The 26,677-nt window shown below is 36.1% G+C and overlaps 1 protein-coding gene across 1 annotated transcript in view; it reads right to left on the bottom strand.

Annotated features, from left to right (window-relative positions):
- Positions 1-24,217: 24,217 nt before the first annotated feature.
- Positions 24,218-26,677, bottom strand: part of LOC150108730 (uncharacterized) — a 181,422-nt gene continuing 178,962 nt past the window's right edge. Inside the window, exon 10 of the mRNA XM_090416184.1 lies at positions 24,218-26,326. Coding sequence (XP_090272310.1) covers positions 24,432-26,326 — 1,895 coding nt within the window. The 3' untranslated portion in view covers positions 24,218-24,431. The remainder of the gene's footprint in view (positions 26,327-26,677) is intronic.

The raw sequence follows: 26,677 nt of genomic DNA, 5'->3' as shown, positions 1-26,677 counted from the left end.
ACTGTTGAGATGGAAATTCTTTGAAGACTCAGGTCCATCACTCCAGATTAGGAAGATGTCATCTATATATCTTTCCCACGATCTAGGTTTCAAGGAATGGAAAGATAGCTTTTTCTTCAAAAGATTCTAAATATAAATTCACCCAGTAGGGACAATAAAAGATTATCCATTGCTAAATCAAAGTTCTGTTTGTAAATAGTCCTAAATTACCAGCCCATCCTCATTCATTCAGTAGCTAGAGGAAATTTACTAACGTGGCACACCACATGAAGGTAAGAATAAGACAGGTGAAAAGCCTTGGCTGGTTCTCTGCATTCCGTATAGAGTTTGGCCCTTAAGCAATCCCCCCCCCCCCCAAAAAAAAAGAAAAAGTCATGGTAGTATAACTTTTAAAAAAAAACGGTAGTATAACTTTTAAAAAAAAACGGTAGTATAACTTAGTAAAACATGGTAGTATAACTTAAAAAAAAGAAGTGTGTAAATTTTTAAGTTGCCTTGCATGTGCTTTATCAAGATACAAAGAATTCAAATAAATTGCATATAAATATTTATCCACAAGTTACTTCTTTGACTAATTGAGAAGGATTACCATCTTAACTGTGTTTCAGATATAAGCTGAAATGTATTTAAAATTTGACAGATATATTATGTATTAATATATTAAAGCTTTTCTGTAGATGGAAACATTCCTGAATATGAATTTCCAGTCTGTCACTTTTCCCTTGTGTTATTACTTTTTCTTGAATCATGATCAGAATTTAATGATGTTTTAATTTTCTTTGGTAGTTGTATTAGAACAGAGTTTGCTGGGCACTTATCTAACAGTGCAGAACTTGTTGCAAAGTTTTCTGTAACAAAAATGCTATTCACTGCTAAATTATAACTTGCTACTGCATATTGAAGCATCTGACTTGAGTAATATATATATATATATATATATATATATATATATATATATATAAGGAAGTTAAATGACTCTATACCAAGAATGACAAGTTTAATATTAAGATACAACTAGTTTCGTTGAATATATCAACTTCTTCAGGTATCACAGGCAAAGAATTAAATAAAAAATAACAGAGACATGATAAAAACACATTAACAGATCTAGTATAAAACACAAGTACATTCAAAAACGTACTTGTGTTTTATACTAGATCTGTTAATGTGTTTTTATCATGTCTCTGTTATTTTTTATTTAATTCTTTGCCTGTGATACCTGAAGAAGTTGATATATTCAACGAAACTAGTTGTATCTTAATATTAAACTTGTCATTCTCAGTATAGAGTCATTTAATTTCCTTTTTTTTATATACAGTTCTACCGAGTAAATAATGAACATTAATATATATATATATATATATATATATATATTAAAGACTCATATAAACTGACTATTAAATGCCAGAGTCTCCATCAAAGCTCCATACCATCAATACTGTTTTAAAGAGAATTCACCATAGCTTTCAAATATACTGTGTATGCGAAGGAATGAACTATTTGTTTCATTCCTGTGAGTTCACTATAGTGAGACTTCATGGTATTTCAAGAAACATATTTCAAAACGTTGTACATTTTAAACTTAGTGTATCCCTTCAGTGAGTGCTGGTGGTTACAGTACTAGCATCTTGTGCCTTCAGCTAATTTAATACATACGGTTAGTTTCAATACTAATAACGATAGTTATAACAGCTTGGCTCATTCTTCCTTTCAGTCATAATCAGAGAGGGTATACCACTGTTTGAATTGTGCAATTGCATAGCAGAAGTGACAAACCAGTAAGTCCAGTTCCAGCAGTCTGCGTGAACAGAGGTCTCAGTGTCAGAAACCATTCATTTCAGTCATTAACACAAGCAAATATCTTAATAAAATAAATGAGTTTGCATTTTTATCAAAAATTAATTTCTATTTAATTTTATTTTGCAAAAGTTTATCATACTTCTGAATAATTCTAGCTATGAGCTTGCAGCTCATAGCTAGAATTATATAGGAATATGAATTATTTACTACTTTGTTGTAAAATTTTCAGGATTTCATTATTTTCTTTCTTATATGTTCATTATGTGAAGAGTATGGTACCTCTGTTTTGCTTATGATAAAATTTATACTTTACTAATAATTCAGTAATGTTAATATTAAAAAGGGCACATAATTAAATATATAACTTTTAAAATCCATATTCATGGATTCTCAGTTCTTGGTTTAGTCTTTCCAGAGTATGTATTAATATCATTGAGCATCTTAAAGTACAACTCACAAAAGATTGTTCACAGAGCATTTTCATTCTCACTGGTTGACATACAAGAGGCCAAGTGTTTTTTTTTTTTTTTTTTTTTTTTTTTTTTTTTTTTTTTTTTTTTTTTTGGTGGGGGGGGAATAAATACTTTATCAATTACTTTTCATAATTTTGTTTAATACTGACAATTGTTTAAATACATTTAATTATTTATGTAGCATTTTTGAAATTTCTGGATGATCATTGAAACCCAAGTTGCAATTGTAAATATATAATAAATAAAATACCTGAATATGATATTTTCAGGTTCAAGTTTGTTATTTATAAAAGATTAAGATTGCATTTCAGTTGAAGAATGTAAAATTTATTAGAAGTTAATAAAATTGTTCTATATAACAATGCCTCTATCTATATATGTATGCGTTCATGATAATCCACGGTTTATCTGACCTTTCAATTATCAGAATGGCGAGTTCTGATAATTTAAGTGCAGTTAATTGAAGTATAGTCTTCAGGATGCCACTAGAAGTCATTTGACATGCAGTGGTCAATTAATTGAAGAGTTGTTTTGAAGTTCGAATGAATGGTACTGTGTGTGCCCGCGCGTGTATAACACGTGTTGGGTGGGAAGTAGAACTGTAGTGTGTATTTTAATTCAGAGTGTATTCAATTCCATGATATACATAGTATTTTGATATTTATATATAAGATTATAATATTTTCTTTTATTTTCACACAAAAAAAAAGCAAACAAAATGAGAACAAACTGGTCGATAATTGCAGAACTTTCAACCCAATGTCAAACTTATTGACTCATAGCTATTAATAGTGCTTAAACATTCCCTTTCTGGCCAAAGATGGCAGCTATTTAGTGTGGCTATGAGACACAAAAAAATGGGAAAACAAATGCTTCCAAAATAATGGGCTGTCTTTCAAGTCTAAATAATTACAAGAACTTATATTCAAGCAGTAGTGATTGTTTGAAAAGGAGTAGTAACTACAATATCCAATACTAAACATGAAAATAATCTTGAATGGCAGACAATTTCAAATAGTGATTTGGGCAGTTGGCAAATTACTTATTATGGCAGTTGAGCAGCTCTCAGCTACTCAACTTTTATTCGCAATAAAAGTTGAGAATTACACAACTATTAAATAAACAAAGTAATTACACAAAGTAAAATAATTATTGAAGAAAAAATGAAAGAGTTTGAGAACAGGAATCAAACCTTGGAGATTCAGTGGCGAGCCTTGAAGAAAGCTCTGATTGATTCAGCTAGAGAGTAATGTGGTGAAGTTGTCTGCAAGGATAGAAAAATCAGAAGTCCATGGTGAACACAGGAAGTTAAAGAGGCAGTGAAGGAAAAGGAAAGCATATCAAACGTTCCTGGCAAATAAGTCAGTTTGTGCTCTTTGAGAATACAGAGACAAATGCAAGAATGTTAAACAGTGTATAAAACTAGCTAAACAAAAGTCATGGGAGGACTTTGGCAAGAATATAGAAAATAAATATCAAGAAGGTGGCAAAATATTCTGGAGGTTGTTGAAGAGGCTTAGGAATGGAGGAAAGAATGCTGTAAAAGGAGGTAGAGATGATAAAGGTGACATGAAAACGGGAGAAAAAGATATCCTTGAAGTATGGAGTAATTACTTTGAAAAACTGCTAAATGAAACAAGCAGTGATGACAGCACAGTGGTAAAAGAACACTGACCAGGCATGCAGTCAGGAATACATATCCATACTTGAAGTAGAAAAAGCCATCAAAGGCTTGAAATGTCGAAAGGCAGCGGGAGTAGATGATATTCGATCAGAAATGCTGAAGTATGGTGGTATAAAAGTCTTACAGTGGCTGCACTGCATAGTTCAGAAAGCCTGAACTGATGGACGAATTTCCAATGATTGGAGTAGAGCTCTAATAGTACCCATACATATATAAAAAGGGAAATAAAACAATGTGAGAATTACAGAGGTATTTCCCTACTGAGTGTTCCTGGCAAGATTTATGCAAGTATACTTGAGAAACGGTTGAGAAGAATTGTGGAAGAAAAGCTTGGTGAAGAACAAGCTGGATTCAGGTCAAATAGAGGCTGTCAGGATCAGATCTTCACTTTACGACAAATAGTTGAGAAAGCATGGGAATATAACAAAGATCTGTATTTAAGTTTTGTCGATTTGGAAAAGGTACCAAGAGAGAAGCTATTCAATACACTACAGTTATACGGTGTCAATGGAGCATTATATCAAGCAATACTTAGTCTTTATTTCAGTTGTAAGTCAGCAGTTAGAATTGAAGTACAGGAAGATGGTTAAATGTTAAATCTGGTGTGAAACAAGGATGTACATTATCCCCTCTGTTATTCATTATCTATATGGCTCACATTATGAAGGAAAGTGGTATTAAACATGATATCAAAATTGGAGATGTTGATGTCAGCTCTTTGCTTTATGCAGATGATGTTATACTTCTGAATAAATCCGGTTCAAGTCTGCAAGATTCTCTGACTAAATTGAATAACTTGTAATAGATATGGTATTGAAGGTCAGCAATAAAAAGACAAAGACAGTAGGTAGATTCATTGAAAATGTCAACTGTGTTGTGAATGGAGAACCTGTGGAACAGAAGTAAAACATTTGAGCTACTTAGGCACGATTTTTAGTGAAGATGGTAAATTCAGAAATATCTAAATATAGAAATAGACAACAGAGTCAGCAAAGCTGGTAGTGGGAGGTCAATTGAATAAATTCATATGGAATAAGAGAAATTAGTCGGAACATTAAATTAGCTGTATACAAGAGACTGTGTTCAAATTAGTTTTAACTTATGAATCTGAGAGCTGGGTCAGAAGTAAAACACTTGACCAAAGACTAGAGACCACAGATATGAGAGTCCTGAGAAAGATTAGAGGCATGAACAGATGGCAATATATTAAAAACGAGGATATTAGGAAAGAACTTGACATTGTTAGCATCCAGGAATGCGTTAGCCGAGCTAATCTCAGGTGGTATGGTCACTTAAACAGAATGGGTGAAGAAAGATTAGGAAAACAAGTGTTCTCTGCCAGGTTGGCAGGAAAACGACCCAGAGGAAGACCAAGATATAGGTGGATTGATATGGTACAAAGTGCCTTAGACGATAGAAATATAAGATCTAATAATGTTGGAGTCGACTAGTAACAGACTGATTTGGAGGAAAATTTTAGATAGGAAGTTAGTAATGATGTAATTTTTTTCATGTAGTACTATCATATCCTGTACACCCCTTGAGGGTACATGGCCGGAATTTGATGATGATGGTTCTAAGGAAGTAGACAAATTTTTTTTGAGCAAATTAGGAAAGACAGCTTCACGTAAAAATTCAAAGTAGGTCCTGTTGGACATCTAAACAATAGAATAGAAAATGAATACCAGATAAATAGAAATGTTCTAAGACAATTTGGAAAAAAAAAACAAAGGTAATAATAGTAAGCATTAGCTGATTTCTGTTCAGGACTTGGACCAGTCATTAAAAATCTTTAAAAATAAAAATGTACATTAATTCACATGGAGAGAAAACTCAAGAAATAAGTGTCATTGACTATGTTATTGTTGATAGTGATGTATTCACTCAAGGTTTAAAATAAGATGATTGCCATTTAGTTTAGAGCAGCATAAATAATGACTTGCATATTGGGTGAAAAAAATATGTACAAAAGTTTTAAAAAGAATTAGTCATTTGGCTTGCAAATAGATGGATATGCAGATACATGAATATTCAGATATTAAAAAAAAAATTAAAATTAAAACAAGAATCAAACTTTGGAGACTCAAGGTAGAATCTACAGAAAACAGATTCAGCCAGGGAGTGATGTGATAAAGTTGTGTACAAGGATACGATAATCTTTCTTCATTGTGGACTCAAAGTGATACAGTGGTCATTCATAGAAAAGAAGTATATTGAAGGTGCCTAGCAAGTAAGTCAGCATGTATCTAAGAGAAACTTGTAAGAAAGTTTTAAGCAAAGTAAAGGTAGCTAAACAAAAGTCCTGGGAATACAATGTAAGAGTATAGAAGATATATATATATATCAGGAAGATGGCAAAATATTCTGGAGGCTAGCAGGAAAAAAAGCTTAAAAATGGAACGTTTACAATAAAAGGATTCACATGAAAAGAGACATAAGAATTGAGAGGAAAGCTATTCTGTACGTCCGGAGTAATTACTTTGAAAGATTGTTAAATTAAATAAACAGTGACAGAATAGCAGTAGAAAATGTTCAAGCAGAATGCAATCAGAAGTACACATCGATCATGATGTGTTTTTTGATCTAAAAAATGTCACGCATAGCTGAAGTAGATGATATTCAAATAGAAATCCTTGTATGTGGAGATAAGTTAGAATGACTGATCGGCATCATTCAGAAGGTCTGGTCACAAGGTCAATTCCAGATGGAGTACAGTTTTTATAGTACACATATATAAAAAAGGGGCATAAAAATGTATGTTAGAATTGCAGAATTTGTTACTAAATATCCCAGGTAAGATATATGAAAATATGTTTGAGGAGAGGCTAATAATACATGGAGAAGAACAAGCTGGGTTTGAGCCAAATTCATCCTGGCAACTGCTGATTTTCATGTTAAGACAAATAGCTGATAATTAATATTAGTATATCCAGAATCTATATTTAATTTTTATGTGAAAAATGCATACAAGGTGCCAAAGAGAAAAGCTGTTCATTATACTTTATATGATGTGAGCAAGATAACTACATTTGGAATGGAATGGGATGACCAGGGATCAAGAGGAAATAGTTTGAATTGAAAAGGGTTTTAAAATGAAGTAGCAGAAAGGGAAATGGTCTAGTTGAGCATGGAGAGATCACATCGCGTTAGTGGTATCTGTGGAACTAGCTGTAGATCCAGAAATGAGCTGTTGTGTTTGTATACAAATGCTAGAAGTATAAGAAACAAGGCAGATGAAATGGTTGCACTAATTGCATCTGTTCACCCAAAAATTGTCGGAATAAGTGAGACATGGTTGGAAGAGGATGACACCCTGACAGGAATAGAGATGGAAGGGTATGATGTGTTTCGTGAGGACAGAAGGGGTAAAAAAGGGAGGGGAGAGTGCTATTAATGATAGAGAAAGAGTTATGTTCATATAAAGTAGAGATGCAAGAGGGAAATAGTGCCAGTAGTTTTGAGGCAGTATGGTGTGAGATGGAGGTGAATGGAATCAAATATTTGGTGGGATGTTATAGACCAGGTAATGTGGATGGTGGTGATAATGAAATGTACAATCAAATTAGCCAAGTAAATAAGAAAAGGGTGATTTTAATTATGGCAATATAGACTGGAAAGATGAGAGCAACTGGAAGTAAAGAAAATGAGTTTCTTGAGTTTTTGAGGGATAACTACCTCAGACAGTAACAGAGGGCACACGAGGATCGAGGGTCTTGGATTTGGTCATCTCATCAGAGGATGTAATTATAAATGAGGTGTCAAATCATCCACCACTTGGTGAGAGTGAACATGAGATGATTACCTGGTTGGTTGCCAGCAGTGTGAGGACCTCTGTGAGAAAAGGTTATATGTGGAACTACAAGGGGGTGATCATGAAGAGCTCAGGAGACAACTTGTGGGTGTAGCGTGGAATGAGGAGTTAGCTGGAAAAGAGATCAATGCAGCTTGGGGGATTTTCAAAAACTATTTAGTAGATACAATGTCTAAATGTATTCCAAGGGTGAGAAGGTTAAATAAGGTGGGTGTGAGATGGATGAATAAAGAGATTAAGCATGCGATACAGAGAAAAGGGGCATTGTGGAGGTAGCATAAGAGAAGTGGAAATAACCAATTCCATGAGGTCTACAAAGACCAAGCAAGGAGGGTGACTTGGATGGTGAGGGTAGCTAAAGAGAGGTATGAACAGTGGTTGGCTAATGAAGTCAAAAAGAATCCTAATGAATTCTTTCAATATGTAGCCAGCAAAAGAAAGAATAATTATGGAAGGATGACATTGATTGGAGAAAATGGTATAAAGACAGCTGATGCTGAATGTGTGGTGGAGACACTTAATGAACAGTTCATAAAGCTCTTTCAATCTTGTGAATGTGACTTCATGGAGGAATTGAGAGCAGTTGATGATGGGGAGGAGAGACTGACTGTAGGTGAGTAGGAGGTGTATGGGAGTTGAGTAAACTAGATGTAAATAAGGCTGTGGGACTTGATAATATATCACTGTGTATTCTGAAAGAATGTGCCAGGGAGTTGATACCTGCCTTGACATATATTTTTTTAATATGAGTTGCACTCGGTCAAGATCCTAAGGAGTGGAAGGAGGGCAAGATTGTGCCACTTCATAAAGAAGGTGATCGAACTCAAGTATCAAACTATAGGCCTATCTGTGTGTCAGGTGTTGTGGTTAAGTTGTTGAAGTTTGTGAGAACTAGGATCCAGAGTTGGGTTGATAACAATGGTATTATCTTTGATTGACAGCATGGATTTGCTAAAGGGAGGCCATGTTTTAGTAATCTACTTGCTTATTACAATAAAGTGACTACTTCCTTGGACAGTGGAAAAGGATACAGAGTAATATACTTGGATTTTGCAAAGGCTTTTGATAAAGTACCTCATGATAGTTTGACAGTTAAACTAGAGCAGATGGGGTTGGATATTAGATTAGTGCATTGGATTGGAGACTGGCTATCTGATAGGTATCAACAAGTTGTGTATGGGGTGCAATATCCAGGAAAAGGAAAGTCACTAGTGGAGTGCCTCAGGGATCTGTTTTAGGGCCATTACTATTTAACTTGTATATTAATGATATTGGCGAAGATTTGGATGGAGATATTCACTTGTTTGCAGATGATGCAAAGTTGGGACGAACCATAAAGAGTAGTGAAGATGTTGTGCCCTTACAGGAATACTTGAACAGATGGAGTGATTGGGCACGGAAATGGGGATGTGAATTCATTGTTGCAAAATGTAAGGTTTTAAAATTTGGAAAACAAAGATGGGAGGCAGAATTTATGCTTGGTGAGAATATAATGTTGGAAGTAAAGGAGATAAGAGATCTGGGGGTGATAGTGGATAAGGATCTAAAATTTAGGGGACACATCACCAAAATTTTGAAGACAACACAAAGACTTCTGGGAATGATGTGGAGGACACTGATGTGTAGAAGTAGGGAGATTCTTGTTCCATTGTATAAGGCTTTGATTAGGCCACACATGGAATATTGTGCCCAGGTTTTCAGAAGGATGAAGAGATGTTGGAACGGGTTCAAAGGAGACTGACTAAGGTAGTTTCTGACCTCTGGAATGTCGAGTATGAGGAAAGATTGAGAAGATGTAATATGCAGAGTCTAGTGGACAGGAGGAAGAGGGTAGATATGATAGAAACCTACAAGTTGGTAAAGGGTTGTTATAGGATTCAATGCTGGAAAGTTTTACAGAGAATAGTGGGAGATCAGGGGAGAACCAGAGGTCATCCCTGGAAACTGTATAAAGAGGGTGTGAGTAAGGGAGTGAGAGGCAGGTTTTTTTTGTGCAGAGTTGTGATTGATTGGAATGTGGTGTCTGCAAAGAGTTTGAATGTGTTTAAAACATGGTATGATGAGCTGTGTGTGTGATAAGAAGGATTTCCCAGAAGAGTCGTTTGACTCCATGAGGTCTTGGGGTGGTAATAATAATAATAATAATAATAATATTTACGTAGTTGATCATTTAGAATTGAAGGAGATACAGGAAGATTATTTGATATAAAAATCTTCACTATTATTCATCATCTGTATGGATCACATTATTGAAGGAAAGTGGCATTAAATCTGATATTGAAATTTCAAGTGTTAATTTCAGGTCTTTATACAGGGTGTCCCAAAATTCACGCAAGATTTAAATTCAGCGCCATTTGTGCGGTAAAGTGTTGCTAATGAGAAAAAAAAGACAGCCTGACAGCTGACAGTTCAGGGTTATTAAAAATAGAGCGCTACACGAAAGAACAACGCATTTTCATTATTGAGCAATATTTTAAAAATAATGAAGGTTTGGCAGCTACAGTTCGCAATTTTCGTACAAAATATGGTCGGAATAGTGATTTAACCGCCTACTCCCCGTATACGGGAATAGAAGGCGTTAGGTGATTTTTTTTTTAACTTCAACTGTGAAAAGATTAATTAAAAAATTCAAGGAAATTGGATCATTTAGTGATCTCATACACTCTGGCCGTCGTTCAACAGAAAACATCGAAGCAGTTAGTGAGAGTGTTGCTGAGAGTCCAGGAACATCAATTCGGCACCGTGGTCTTGAATTGGGCATTTCGAGAAGCTCTCTACAGCGTATTCTCACGAAAGATTTGCATCTTTATGCTTACAAAGTTCAATTGACTCAAGAACTGAAGCCTACTGACCACACACAGCGAAGAGAGTTCGTTGAATGGATTATGGAACAACAACAAGTGGATGCTTATTTTTCGAACAAAATCATCTTCAGCGATGAGGCTCATTTTCATCTTGATGGCTTCGTTAATCCACAAAATTGTCGCATTTGAGGTTCAGAAAATCTACGAGTGATTGTTGAGAAACAAATGCATACACAACGTGTCACTGTTTGGTGCGGATTTTGAGTTGGAGGCATCATCGGTCCATTCTACTTCGAAAATGCGGCTGGTAAGGCAATAACAGTTAATGGTGCTCGCTGTCGCGACATGATAATCCAGTTTTTTGTGCCTAAATTGCAAGATATGGATGTGGACGACATGTGGTTTCAACAAGACGGTGCCACATGCCATACAGCCCGAGAAACAATTCAATTACTGCATGAATCATTTCCTGGTCGTGTAATTTCCCGTTTTCGTGATCAGAATTGGCCGCCCAGATCATGTGACTTAACGCCGTTGAACTTTTTTTGGGGTTTTTTTTTGAAGTCTAAGGTTTATGCCAACAAGCCCACGACCACCCACGCCTTGAAGGAGGAAATTGAGCGCTGTATCAACGAAATTCAGCCACATTTATGCAAAACGGTCATGGAAAATTTCGACAAAAGAGTGCGTATGTGCCAGCAAAGCCGTGGAGGCCATTTAAACGATATGCTATTGCATGCATAACCCTATACTGTATATACTTTATGAATCAATAAGAAATTACAATTTTTAATTATAAACCTGTGTTTTCTATCAAAATTACTTCTTGCGTGAATTTTGGGGCACCCTGTATTATGCATATGATATACCTTAAATAAATCCACTAAAAGTCTTCCGATTTCCTGAACTAAATAAAATAACTGCTATAACCATTTAGCATTAAAATCAAAATAAAAGGATAAATTATGGTAATAGGTAAGAAAATGTCCACTGCATCCTTAAATAGAGATCCTTTAAATTATTTCAGCTGTTAGCCCTTCCATGTGATGCACTTGTTGCTGGTAAAGGGGACCTGTCAGTAATGGTACTGTCACTTTTTGTTCTTATTCTTTGTCTATGCTTTTCTTCCTGCATTCTTTGCTCTACTTATCCTGAGTCTTTATTACTATCCTGTCTTCCAGACTACTTTCTAAAGACATCATATCAGAGTGGGACCCCTTGATGTGTCCTATTAAGAAATATGCTCTAACTCAATGACCAAGGTGTGACAGCCATACGATGAATCCTTGTACTTAGGGATGGGTATCTGGTTCCCATCAGAAACATCCTTACCTTCATTAAACCAAAACCACCATCTGTCAAAGCAGGATATCTGCAGTAATACTCTATCTATATCCTTAATAGTGCTTTAAATGTCAGAGATATGGTGATTCTCAAAATGCCTGTTGTGGCTCTGCAATCACTGCCTGATGTGGCAGTAAAGAACATGAAAAGACCAACAGCAAAATGCCATGTAATGGGGGGGGGGAGAGACTGTCCAGCATACTATACTCCCAAGCATGGATGGAAGAAAAGGAGATACAAAAGTTAAGACAACAATAGCACACTATCAGGAGGCAATATACTACACCAACATCTGCTAAATCCTCTTACACTGAGAAGGCACAGTAAAAAAAGTGCCAGTTATGACAACATAATCAATCCTGCCTTCTGGCAGGACTGATATGTCTCCTTTCAGCTAATAAAAGAGAGAAAGTGTTATAACTTGCTCCTGAAGACATGCCACCAATGCTCCCTCTACATGAAAATCCTCTTATTTAAAAAAATAATAATGGAATGTGCACCAGGGAGGATTAAAGACATTTCTCCAGATTAGATTGCCAATCAACAGGCAGCATTGATACCTCTGTTCCCCTCAGGAAGATAAATAGTGAATGATGTGATTGGAATTTGACATGTTTGATATTTTTCCAGAAGAAATTATTGATACATGACAGGGGCTGGACCGTCCACAATTCTCAAAAAAGAAAAAAATCGAAGACTAATGAAAACAAAACCTCTCAACATGGGGAGCCAGATGATGTTGGAAACTTTCCTACAATGGAATTTTAGATTCCAACAAAACATGATGACATCACGACACTCTTAGAGAACTATAAACCAATGTGTTTCTGCTTGCAGGAGACACCTGAAGCCGAATAATGACCCAATTCCCGCCCCTGTCATAAGGCCATGACAGGGGCGGGCTGAATCTGCCAACAGAGGAGTTGCCATCCTTGTGGACAACCATACCTCTTCCAACAAATCCAAATTAACACCAATGCCTTCACTATCTGACTCAGTCAGAAATATAATAGCATGCTACATCTACTTCCTCCTACTCCCAGATTTTTTAAGCTGACCTTAATGTCATATTACAGTTACCAGCCTCCTTACATTTAATGTGGAATTTAAATGGACAGAACTTCGTGGGGTAGTGATCAAACAAAGAGTTAATGTATGCTTGACAACAATTCCTCCTACTTAAACACAGAAAGCAACCCCTTCCCTTTTCTCATGGTTTAAGTGCAAAACTAATGACGATCTAGGTGGGAGCAATAACTTTCCTGTGATATCCACTTTTCAGCATGGGCAGCCATATAAGTTTATAATAAATATATCGTGGAGGGGGGCCACCTTTTCCTCATTAGCTGAATTCGATTCTAGAGCATTACAGGAGCAGCAAGAATTGCATTTCCTAAAACATCTACTGGATACTCGATATAAATTAAAGGAACAGAATGCTCCCAAGTCAGGGCAACTGTGTCAGGTTGAAATGGCTGCAAGAAGGGAACTGCAGTTTGAAAGGCATTGTGATAGGATGCCATGTTACAGACCTATCTGTTCAGCAAATTGTTGATAAATTGGACAATCCCATAACAACAATCAGCGATACCATACTAAGATGGTAGCTTAGGGAGTCAACTGCAAGAACTACCCACAGTGGACAACCTCCACACTCACCGAATGTCACTGTAGGATACTATGAATAATAATATGTAAAAACCACCATTCGTCAGCTGATACCATGGTAGGACTGCAATATGCAAGCCCTACATTATCTGAACCAACATACAGTACCGTTTTTAGTGGTGCAAAGCACAGTGGGATGTGGAAGCTTGGAAAACTGTTATGGAGCGATGAATCATGCTACACCGAGCAGATGGACGGGTCTGGTGGATGCCTGGTAAACATCTTACCAGAGTGCTTAACCCAAACTATGAAATTCAGAGATTGTGTTTTTTCCTGGTTTTGACTCTGATCTCTGTTTGTGGTGTAACTTTGTGGCCTTTCTATGGAACTGACCATTGTCTCTTTAATCATGTCATAAGGCTGCTGCTATAACTGCGTGGTTTGTAGACATGAATGTCTCCACACTTCACTAATCTCCACAGAGTCCTGATATCAATGCAAATGAACATTTGTAGGATAAACTGGAGCGTTGGGTGAGGTCAAGGGACATCTTCCCCACAGCAGTTAAGGACTCATTACATGCCTACAGGTAGAATGGTCCAAAATTCCTATCGTACGCCCTATAGGAATTTTGGACCTACAGCGAAAGGAGGTATTACATATTGAGGTTGGCACCATGGCTCTTTGTTCCTAACAGTAGGGTGTCCGTTGGCTTCTTTCCAAGCAGTGTGTATATAATGCTCTGTCATTCAATTATAAATTTTGTCAATTTTTCTTTCAAATCACTTTATTTTCATAATCTATTTTATTTTGCAACCATTCATAAAGTTGCACTCCGACTTGCACAGATCCTTACATTGAACATTTGTGGAATAAATTCGATTTATGATAATAGGATGTACATACTCTTACACTGTTCGTAGGCAAACATTAATCAACTTTCTCAATCAACTCTAAGGAATGTTATTGTAAAGTGAAAATGTCTACAGGCAGCATAATTGAGACTTGATAAGCCATATAAAATCACACACACACACACACACAGACGGCTCAGTTTTAAGACTTGCAGGGAAAAAACATGGCTGTACTCGGTTGAAACGCATACTATAGAATTCTGAATTGCCTGTGCTGCAATGCTATTATAACTGTTCATCGTGAGCTGAAGAACATTGGTTTCCATGGCTACGAAGTTCCATGAAAGCCTGCCATTAAGGGCAACGTTAAGTGTCAGGTGGTGTGATGTAAACTCAATGCTGTTGGACTCTGGAACAATAGAAATCCATTCTCTGGAGTCTAATCATGCTTCACCATCTTGCAGTGCAATGGACACATTTAAGTTTAACGGATGCCAGGAGAAACCTACCTGCTCGAATCTGGTATGCCAACTGTAAAGATTATTGGGAAATTGGGAAAGGAATCATTGTCCGAGGCTGTTTTTCATGTTTCGAGCTGGACACCCCCCCCCAGTTCCAGCGATTGAGGTCTATAATGACATTCTGTGCTCCGAATTTTACAGCAAAAGTTCTATGCAGAAAAGAGGTCTGTTCAGGAATGAGTTCATAGGGCAGGTATTAATTAAACTGACTGGTCTGCACAGATCTCTAATCCCAACCGATAACTTGTGAAATGAATTCAAATACCGAATGAGAGCCAGGCTGATCGTGCGGCATCTGTGACCGGCCTTACTAATGCTCTTCTGGAAAAATAGAAAACAATTACCTCGGCAACGCACCAAAAATTTAAATTTCCCAGAAATCGAAGGTTATTTACAGCAACAAAAACCAACTCGATATTAATGCCTTTCATAGGAGAGTGAGTTTGGATGAACACTTCTATCTCTCCCTTCCATCTGATTCAGGCGGGTTGTGTGTCCTCCTAATGAGGAGTCATGGCGAAATAATGCAGCCGGCACACCACTCCTCTGCTGCATCCCTATTAGAAGTATTCATAACTGTATTCCGTGTGTGTGTTTACGGTGTCGGTTTGCCTGCTTGCGGTATGAAAAAATCCCAGGTAAACTGGAGGGAAGACCCTACTGCCCGTGCCCAAGACCGGCTAACTTGGCTATGGCTGAGGAAGATCTTTGAGCTCCTCACGTCTCTGACGGGAATCGAACCTAGGACACTCCTTCCCCAGGCATGATTGCAAAGAGCACAGCCACTAGGCTAACCACGCGTACGGATGAGCACTTATCCAAGTATTTTTTAATCAGATAGTGTAGCTCATTGTAGACATAAAATTCTTTATTTCTTTTTGTATCATCCTTCAATTTATCTTTTCTGGCTTACTACCTTTGTCGAATAAATCCAGGCTTGTATTTTATGTAAGAACTGAACTGCTAGATTTTAAATGCTAGTAATATGTCCCTTAAGCAATAGTGCTTTGGGTATGTGAACGTTCCCTTAAAAATTTTATTTGTATGAGAGTTCTGGATTTCTGGTCAGTGTTCTTCCTGTTGGTTGCTTGCCATTTTGTACTAGTTTATAGTAGCAATTAACTTAGCTCTACGCATAAAGAAAAAATGACATCATATTCTGTAATTTTAAAATTTTATTCTGTTGCTGTTTTTCTTATAGAAGAGTAGTGATATTTTTTCCCCAACAAGGATATCCCCATTCTATTTCTTGCTTATTTTTAAAATCACTCGTGATGGCTGACAAAATTTCTGCTGTTTTTATTTGTTTGAACTAATAGAAACACCACAGACCTTAGCAAAGTTTACCAAATGTCTGTGAACTTCACAGAGAGTGCTGGTTTTGTATGTCTCTTCATAACCAGTTATTTTACATTTTTTATTTGGGATTTAGTATTTGAGATCGCTTAAGAGTCAAAGTCAAATAACCGGGAAAAAAACCACATCACCTTCCAGGAATGCGGAAAACTGACTAGAGCTTATGCCATAATGTCCAATTCTAACCTTCTGGTAGTGGTGCGCTCAGTTAGTAGATACCTACTGGGTACTGAATGAACCGAGGATGGGCGGGCAATTTGGAACTTCTCCGACCAAACTGTACTCTCTATTGGCTTAAACTACAAATATACATATGATGGTACAGCATGATGAGATTTCATGCCGAATGGGGGCATCGCCCGAATAAAGAAAACTCCTACTGTTTTCTTCAGGGAACTAGGACAATGAAAAATCAGTTACTGGAAGAGGCTCGCTCAAATGAAATATTTAGAAGAATAAACCCATCCAAAGAATTGAAGATAAAATTGAAGATAAGAACAATAAATATATAAGGATTATTAGTGGACAGGAAATCGAACTTGCAGAAGAATTGGAAAAGTACCACGTGGATGTAATTGGCACTACTGAAACAAACAAACAAACAAAAAAAAAATACAAAAAAGGATAGATCTTACTAAATAATAAGTATATGCTGTTTCATTCAATAATGATCAAGAAAAGGAGGGAGTAGCGATAGCACTCAATGCAAAACATGAAGATAAAGATAAATTTCTCGTTTGGAAAGCATTTTCAAGTAGGGGACAAACTTCAAAATGAGGAAATGGACAATAACACTTATATGTGCCTATAGTCCCAGAAAAGATTCTTCTAAGGTAGAAGTGGGGAATTTTTCAAGTCATTAAAACAGGGAGCTCACAAAGAAAATGGAAAACACAGTCCTTGTTGGAGATCTGAACACTGAACATGAAATGAATCCCACCAGGCATAAAGGAATGTTTGGGGAAAATTTGGAGAGAGCAAAGCTAATTAAGTATTTGCTGAACTTCTGCTCAGGACATGTTAGTCATTTACTAACACCATGTCCCAACATAAAGATGTGCACATCATATTGAGAGAAGCATTAAATTGAAGCCTCTTTGATTAAGTTGATAGTAATATCTTCATGCTTGTTCAGGATACAAGAGTGTACAGAGGATTTGAGATTCGAAGTGACCATTACTTAGTGCTAAGTAGGATAAAAATGATCACATTAAAAGGAACAGCACACATGAAAGTTTTAAAAGAATTAAAGTTGACCAGTTTTTACAGTTAAACCATAGACTCGATTATGCAAACATTACTGAAGAAGAAATGAAACAGATTGAAAACAATAACCAAACCTTGGAGTCTCAGTTACAGCCTCTGAAGAAGACATTAATTGCTTCAGTTAGCTTGGTATGTGGTGAAGTTGCCAGCAAGGATAGAAAAGTAAGAATCCTATGGTGGACACAAGAAGTTAAAGAAGCAATCCTGGAAAAGAAAGCATACCAAAAGCTCTTAGAAAATAAGTCAGCAGATGCCATTAAAGAATACAGAGATTTTTTTAAGAGAGCTAAGTTTTGTAAAAAAAAATAGCTAAACTAAATTCATGAGAAGACTGGTAGGAATATAGAAAATGGATACTAGGAAAGGGACAAAAAGGTTCTAGAGCAGTGGTCGCCAAAGTGGTCAATATCGACCCCCAGGGTTCGACAGAAGAATATAATACATCATTGTATGGGTAATATTTAATTCAGTTAACATGGATTACCTCTATCCTGAATGACAACGGAATCGTGGGAACAGTGACATGAATAGGACCTATAAGATGGAGCAAGGTCATGAAAACAGTTACTGAGGCCAATCAAGTAGGCCAAAATGACATATTTACCAATAAATGGATGTCGGTGGTTACCGCCTGGCCAGCGCTGGGGGGGGGGGGACGAGATTGCAACACGTCCGCAGTTGCTTATTTACCTTATACTTACACGTATCCGATCCGAGTCTCATTTTTGCGCATCGACATACAAGTGAGCGTTAATGTTCTAAAATTCATCAACATACATATTATAATTCAATCGTTATTCATTCACGAACTATACTTCTCTATGTTGAAGAGTTGAGCAGGGCTGGTAGTAATACCAGTATATTAATATCACTAGTAATACCAGTGATAGTAATAGTAATATATACTATATTAAACATACAATAAACACTGTAACTATAAAATAAACAATCTAAAAACTCACATAAGCGTCTTTTTTGCTTGTCATATTATAATTACGTAATAGTAAAATAGAGGGGTCGATAAAAAGTCAAGAAACTCTTGAAGGGGTCGACGATCAAAGAAGTTTGCGACCCCTGTTCTAGAGGCTAGTGAAAGTTACTCAGTAATGGAAGAAAGAGTACTGTCAAAGCAATAGATGATGATAAAAGTATGATGTAAACTGAAAATAAGGATATGCTAGATGTCTAGAGTAATTACTTTGAATACTGTTAAATGAATAAGACAGTGATAGAACCGTACTCGAAAATTTTCAAGACAAACGCAAAGATTACATATCAATACTACTTCTTCCTAACATGTCTACTGATTTACAAAGTAGTAGGCATAAAAGAATACCACTGTTTAGAGTAGGAAAATGTGTAGCTGACACCATTTAGCAATAACTAATCAATCATTACAGATAACTGGCCATAACAGAGGTCTTCACCCCAGAAGTTTTTTTTTGTCTTGAACTGTCCTTGAAATAATAAAAAGTAGGTTGATTGATTAAGTGTTTATTGGTGCAAGGGCGGCAAAGGTCATACTCACCAAACCAAACGTTGCAGCAGTACTCAAAGTAATAAATACACAGTAATAAAGAGATATTCAAATAAATGCATTCCCGATCCCACCAAAACAATTATTTAAGCTGGTTCCTAAGACCAAGTTTTAATTTTTTTTTTTTTATACATGAAGATTTAAAACATGAATAAAGCAAAGCAGTATCTCCATATTAATAAAATGTGCTTGCATAACGACTCCATGGCGCAATTGGAAGAACGACGGTACATTGCGCCATTCGATTGGAATAGGCGTAAGTTCGATTCTCGTCGTGACGGGAGGAATCTTTGTGTGGACTGTTCCAATCGAAGTTGAGTTAGCCGATCTCATACGTAGGTAGCAGGGTTTTTTTATCCCGCATACAGACAAATCGGCCCTTCAGAACACACGCAATTTACAGACAAAAAATACTAGTTGTGGTGGGCGGTAGATGGCGTTGATGGTAGTATAGCTTCGGTGTAGTGGTGAAGATAGTTGTATAGTATGTGTCCTCCCACGATGAGTCTTCGGACTCCTTGGAGGTGTCACGAATAATTAATTCTTTCTAGAAAGCTAACTTCACTGCATGCATTTTTTAAACTTAAGTTTGATAATATCTGCTCAGTCTTCATAGCTCAGTTGATATAGACTAAGCCTACAAATCAATTTTAACTTATGGTCAGAAAGACCTGGGTTCGATTCCCATCAGTGACGTGAGGAACTTTTATTTGATGACTTTTATTTGACCCTTTCAATGAAAGGTGAGTTAGCCGGCCTAATACAGAGGTAGGGTTATTTTTCATCTGAAAACTCGGGTTTTTCGTCTGCAAGATTCTCTGACTAAATTGAATAACTGATGTAATAGATGTGGTATGAAGTTCAGCAATAAAAAGACAAAGACAATGAAAATAGGCAGAATCGTTGAAAATGTCAACTGCGTTGTGAACGGAGAACCTGTGGAACAAGTAAAATCATGCCTAAAACCTAAAAATCGTGCCACTTAGGCACGATTTTTAGGTGAAGATGGTAAATTAAATATGGAAATAGACAACAGAATCCACAAAGCTGATATGGTAGGAAGTCAAATGAATAAACTCATATGGAATAAGAGAGAAATTAGTCAGAACACTAAATTAGCTGTATACAAGACAGTGTTCACACCAATTTTAACTTATGGTCAGAAAGACCTGGGTTCGATTCCCGTCAGTGACACGAGGAACCTTTATTTGGTCTCTTTCAATGGAAGGTGAGTTAGCCGGTCTCATACAGAGGTAGGGTTATTTTTTACCCGGAAACTCGGGTTTTTCGTCCCACAGAACAGGCAAACCAGCTCCTTGAACACACACAGATTAGTCATGAATATTGCTCTTAGGGAATGCACCAGAGGAGTGACGAACTCGCTGCATTAATTCGTCGTAAGCCCCTCAGTAGGGGGAAGATAAGATAGGACGATCTGCCTGAGGGTGCTGACACTCCATAACATGACGAATGGTGAGATGTGTCACAGACGTCACACATAGGTGGGTCATAAGTACTTAGCATGAGTGCGTAAGATGACCTATGCACTGCCAAACAAAAGCAACTACCTCTTTTCTGTTTCTATTCTCGATACAGTGGCAGGCAGTGCTTTGTCATGACTGCCATTGGTTCATTATATTTAATCTTCTAAACTGTCAATAATCTCCATATGGGACTGACAAACAGTATATAGAAAAATTATCAGCTGATTTAGAGCTGTATCTGGTCTCATTTCCCAAAATTCCAATGTGGTCGAAAATCCAGCACAGCTGAGAATCAAAATTAAGGACCTTCACAATTTGTACAGCAGTTGTAGAACCTTGCAAAGTACTAGATGTGAATTGCATACAGGAGACGAGACGGTCTATATAAACTCAAGTCTGTACAAATCAAAAACATTCAGTAGTTTCTTTCATGTGCATAAGTGCAAGCTGACTTGCATGCATGTCCTGACAAGTCCATGTACGATGTTTTTTTATTATTACGTGGCGTAATAATAAAACGAGGATGGTCTGGCAATTTGGGATTTAGCCGACCAAATTGTATTCTTATTGGTTAAACCAAAATAAAAAATGATGGTACAACATGACAAAATTTCATGTCGGCTGGGGCGTCGCCCGGTTAAACAAGGCCCCCCCCCGTTGTTTTCGCCAGGGAACCAGGGCGAACAGCGAAAAGTCAGCTACTGGAACAAATCTGAAAACAAACCCCAACTCTACATCACCAGAGTTAAAGATCGGTACTATCAACGTAAGAAGCCTGAATGGCAAAGAAATGGAGCTAGCTGAGGAATTAGATAAGTACCAGATCGACATAATAGGGGTGACTGAAACAAAAAACACCAAAACTGGTGAGATCTTTCTGAGCAATAAATACAAAATGTTATATTCAGGCAATGACAATCAAGGAAAAGAAGGAGTAGCCATAGTATTCAACACTAAATACGAGGCTAATCTTGAATGGCAGGCAGTCCCAAGTAGTGATGTGGGCAAATAGAATGGGGAACAGGACAATGAGACTTATTTGTCCCACAGAAGGTTCTACTAATGTAGAAGTGGTGGAATTTTTTGAGGCTTTACAGTAAGCAAATGACACAATGAAAAAGGAAAAGTTGGTGATCTAAAAAGCAGAGTAGGAAATGATTGTCACGCACACAAAAATATTTTGGGTAAATTTGGAGAAAAGAGCAAAGCTAATAATAATGGCAAATACCTGTTGGATTTCTGCTCAGGACATGGACTGGTTATTACTAACACCAAATTCCAACATAAAAATGTGCACAAATTCACATGGAGAGAAGAGGCAAGGAATAAGAAAAGTCTCATTGACTATGTTATTGTTGATAGAGATGTTTTCTCCTTGGTGCAGGACACCAGAGTGTACAGAGGATTTGAAATTGGAAGTGATCACTATTTAGTCTTGAGCAGGATAAAATTGAATTTCATATTAAAAAGAATAACAGGTAAGAAAGTTTTAAAGGGAACAAAAGTTGAGCAGTTCTCAGATATGACCTGTAGACTAAAACACACAAAGATTATTGAAGAAAAAATGAAAGAGTTTGAGAATAGGAACCAAACCTTGGAGATTCACTGGCAAGCCTTGAAGAAAACACTCATTAATTCAGTCAGAGAGGCATGTGGTGAGGTTGTCTGCAAGGATTGAAAAATCATAACTCCATGATGGAAGCGTTAAAGAGGCAGTGAAGGAAAAGAAAGCATATCAAAAGTTCCTGGCAAATAAGTCAGCTTGTGCTCTTAGAGAATACAGAGACAAATGTAAGAAAGCTAAACACTGTGTAAAACTGGCTAAACAAAAGTCATGGGAGAACTTTGGCAAGAACATAGAAAATAAATATCAAGAAGGTGGCAAAATATTCTGGAGGTTGTTGAAGCAGCTGAGAAATGGAGGAAAGAGTTCTGTAAAAGGAGTTAGAGATGATAAAGGTGACATGAAAACGGGATAAAAAGTTATCCTTGAAGTATGGAGTAATTACTTTGAAAAATTGCTAAATGAAACAAGCAATGATATAACAATGGTAAAGAAAAACTCTCAACAGGCACGCAGTCAGGAATACATATCCATATTTGAAGTAGAAAAAGCCATCAAAGGCTTGAATGTGGAAAGGCAGCAATAGTAGATGATATTCAACCAGAAATGCTTAAGTATGGTGGTATAAATGTCTTACAGTGGCTGTACTGCATAGTTCAGAATGCCTGGACAGAGGGACGAATTCCAGATGACTGGAGTAGAGCTCTCATTGTACCTATATATAAAACGGGAAATAAAACTGAATGTGAGAATTACAGAGGTATTTCCCTACTGAGTGTTCCTGGCAAGATCTATACAAGTATACTTGAGAAACGGTTGAGAAGAATTGTGGAAGAAAAGCTTGGTGAAAAATAAGCTGGATTCAGATCAAATAGAGGCTGTGAGGATCAGATTTTCACTTTATGACAAATAGTGGAGAAATAATGGGAATATAACAAATAGCTGTATTTAAGTTTTGTCGATCTGGAAAAGGCATACGACAAGGTGCCAAGAGAGAGAAGCTATTCAATACGCTACAATTATATTGTGTCAGTGGGGCATTATATCAAGCAATACTTGATAATTGAGTTGTAAGTCAGCAGTTAGAATTGAAGGAAGTACAGGAAGATGGTTTAATGTTAAATCTGGTGTGAGACAAGGATGTACATTATCCCCCCTGTTATCCATTATCTATATGGATCACATTATGAAGGAAAGTGGTACTAAACATGATATCAAAATGTTAATGTCAGCTCTTTGCTTTATGCGGACGATGTTATACTTAACAATAAATCCACTACGAGTCTGCATGATTCTCTGACTAAATTGAATAACTGTTGTAATAGACATGGTATGAAGGTCAGCAATAAAATGACAAAGACAATGAAAATAGGCAGAAACATTGAAAATATCAACTGCATTGTGAATGGAGAACCTGTGGAACAAGTAAAACATTTGAACCACTTAGGCATGATTTTTTGTGAAGATGGTAAATTAGACATGGACAACATGGAATCAACAAAGCTGGTATGGTAGTAAGTCAATTGAATAAATTCATATGAAGTAAGAGAGAAATTAGTCGGAACACTAAATTACAGTATACAAGACAGTGTTCAAACCAATTTTAACTTATGGATCTGAGAGCCTGGTCAGAAGTAAAACACTTGACCAAAGACTAGAGACCGCAGATATGAGAGTCCTGAGAAAGATTAGAGGCATGAACAGATGGCATCAATGGCAATAGCATATTAAAAACGAGGATATTAGGAAAGAACTCGACATTGTCAGCATCCAGGAATGCGTTAGCAGAGCTAATCTCAGGTGGTATGGTCACTTAAACAGAACGGGCAAAGAAAGATTAGCAAAACAAGTGTTCTCTGCCAGGTTGGCAGCAAAATGACCCAGAGGAAGACCAAGATATAGGTGGATTGATACGGTACAAAATGCCTTAGATGATAGAAATATAAAATCTGATAATGTTGGAGTCTTGGCAAGTATCAGACTGATTTGGAGGAAAATCTTATACAAGAAGTTAGTAATGATGCAAGATTTTCATGTAGTGCTATCATATCTTGTACATCCCTCAGGATACATGTCAGGAATTTTATGATGATGAGGGTAATAATACAAAAAATGGTTTAATATTTAATTTTGAAAAATCATAAATTTTTATACAACTGTAGATGAATGTGGTTACATTTTTTCTGCAATACATTTATTTTGAACATTTTTTATTGCATCTATACAAAATACAGGCAGACGTAGTTGAATTTTTATTTCAACATTTTCTTTTTGAAATTTATTTTAGCAATTTAGCATGTGTTTTCTTTCCTAACAATGTCTACACTATTTTTTTGAATACTTCTGTATTCTGTACCTTATCATATTAGACAGATAAGAATTATGCTGTAAGAGAATCGTTTGCATTAGTTTCTGAGACTCAAACCATTTATTCTGCCATTCAGGATACTGGGAATGGTAAAAATGTGAGAAATCATAATGATGATTTTGTGGACCAGTAGCTAGATTCTGGCCATAAAAATCAGTATAATAACTTTTACCAAAATAATTATGGTAATCAGGCATCGAACAGAAATATGGATTCCAATAAGCATTCTGCACACGTGGCCAACTATATCTGGCTGAAGACTTAAGTCTATTATGCTGATCATTTTGGTTTAAATCTTCTGAGGAATTCTTTACGCAAGATCCATATTCAGTAGAAGTTTCAGATTCATCATGAGAAGTTTCATTTTCCAAGTCCTGTTGTGCACAAGAAAGAGAACTGTGACCAACTTTTTCAACAAATTCCCGGTATTTTCCATGTTCAAAATCAACATTTCTTACTCTTGCTGTATGAGTCGAGTTTTTATCATTAGTTAAGGCTGGTTTACTTTTAGGATAATACCCTAGGTAGTTATTTCCATCTAAAATTTTAATTTCATCCTCATGTTGAAAATTAGATGGATTTTTTAAACATATTTCATTTTTAATGTCTTCATTTTTATCCAGTACTTGTTTTATATTTTCACTTTGTGATATCACTCCTAGAATGGTGCTTGATTTGGTATTTTGATGTATATTTATTTTGGAAAATTCTTGAAATTCCCCAGTTTTGACTGCTGTAGACTTCAATAAGTCTAATGCATTTTCTGAAGTAATAATTTCTTCACTTTTACTTTCTTCCTGTTTTACAGCAGTAACAGATAGGCAAGTTAGCAAACAATTTTCATCCTGAGATAAAGGAGACATATCCTTAACAGGAATGGTATTCAGTGTTTCTATTTCAATAAGTTTAGATTCTCTATCTAATCCATCACATTTCAATAAAGTGGTGTTTGAGTCAAATTTACAATTAGCTGGAAGATTATGAAGTATCTCAGTTGCAAAACTCTTGCTACTAGATGATAAACATTTTGATAGTTCATTCAACTGGTACTCAGTATATGTGATGGCTTGCTTTTCAGTAACATCTGGAATCACAGGTAATGACTCAATTCCATCTAAAAGCTGCTCTTGATCTTTCAGAGCTTCACTGTAAGTCATTCCACAGTCCACTTGATGCCAGTTATCATCAATAATCCAATTAAAGAGAGCATTTTTACAGAAGTCAGCATTAAAAATTTTTGGTTTTAAAATTTCATCCTTTTCTGCTTGAAACACTGCTTCTGTCACCTGATCAGATTCAAATTCAAAAGATTTCTGGATAATTTCCTCTTTTAAATTACCATTTTCATAGTCTGCTGTGGCAAAACTACACTGAAACTCTGGATCACATATACCATCGTTATTATCATTTTTATTAATTGAAATACTGAGTAAGTTCGTACCCTCTTTAAAATCATGCTTTTCTTTTAGATTTTGTGTCTTCTTTGGGCTATTAATTTGTTCAGTTCCAACACACACTAGTTTTTTATCTTTCTTATAACATTTAATTGTCATTTTGTTAACTGTTATGTCATTTGTGCAGGATTGATGAGATTCCTTACATGAATCAACATTTCCTAGACCACCAGAATCTGATGGCAATATATCATTGGAATCACTACTACTAATTTTATTATTTTGAGCTGGACTCTGGTGTGGTTTCCTATTGTCTTCAATATTTAGATCAGCATTACTTGTCATTTCACTGGGAACATTTACATTTGAATGTACTGTATCAGTAGGAGATAAGTCTTCTGAAGAAATCACTGAACTAACTGGTGGAATATATGACCAGAGATCAGATGGTAAAGGGTCTGCAAATAAAGAAAATTATCACTTAATTTTATTTTAAAAAAATGTAGCAATATTCTAATTTATATCTAACTATATTTATAACTTTACCAAAGCTATAAATATATTTTTTAAAGGATGAAAACAAGCATTCAAGGAATAAGTTAATCCAAAACAAAATATGAAAAAAAAAAAAAAAAAAAAAGTAAAATAACTTAATCTGTAGAGAATGGTACACAAATAACAGAGGAACAATTAAACAAATTAGAGGCAAATTTTTTTTGTTTTCATTTTTTGGCAGCTCAGAGCATGAATTGGCTAACTTATAGTATTGCAGATGAGCTGATGAATGGGGTAATGAAAAATCATCTCAA

The sequence above is a fragment of the Typopeltis vanoorti genome, chromosome 3, assembly GCF_054136105.1.
Source record: "Typopeltis vanoorti isolate ZY-2024b chromosome 3, IOZ_Tvanoo_1.0, whole genome shotgun sequence".
Lineage (NCBI taxonomy): Eukaryota > Metazoa > Arthropoda > Arachnida > Uropygi > Thelyphonidae > Typopeltis > Typopeltis vanoorti.
This window is presented reverse-complemented; position numbering and strand designations above follow the sequence as displayed.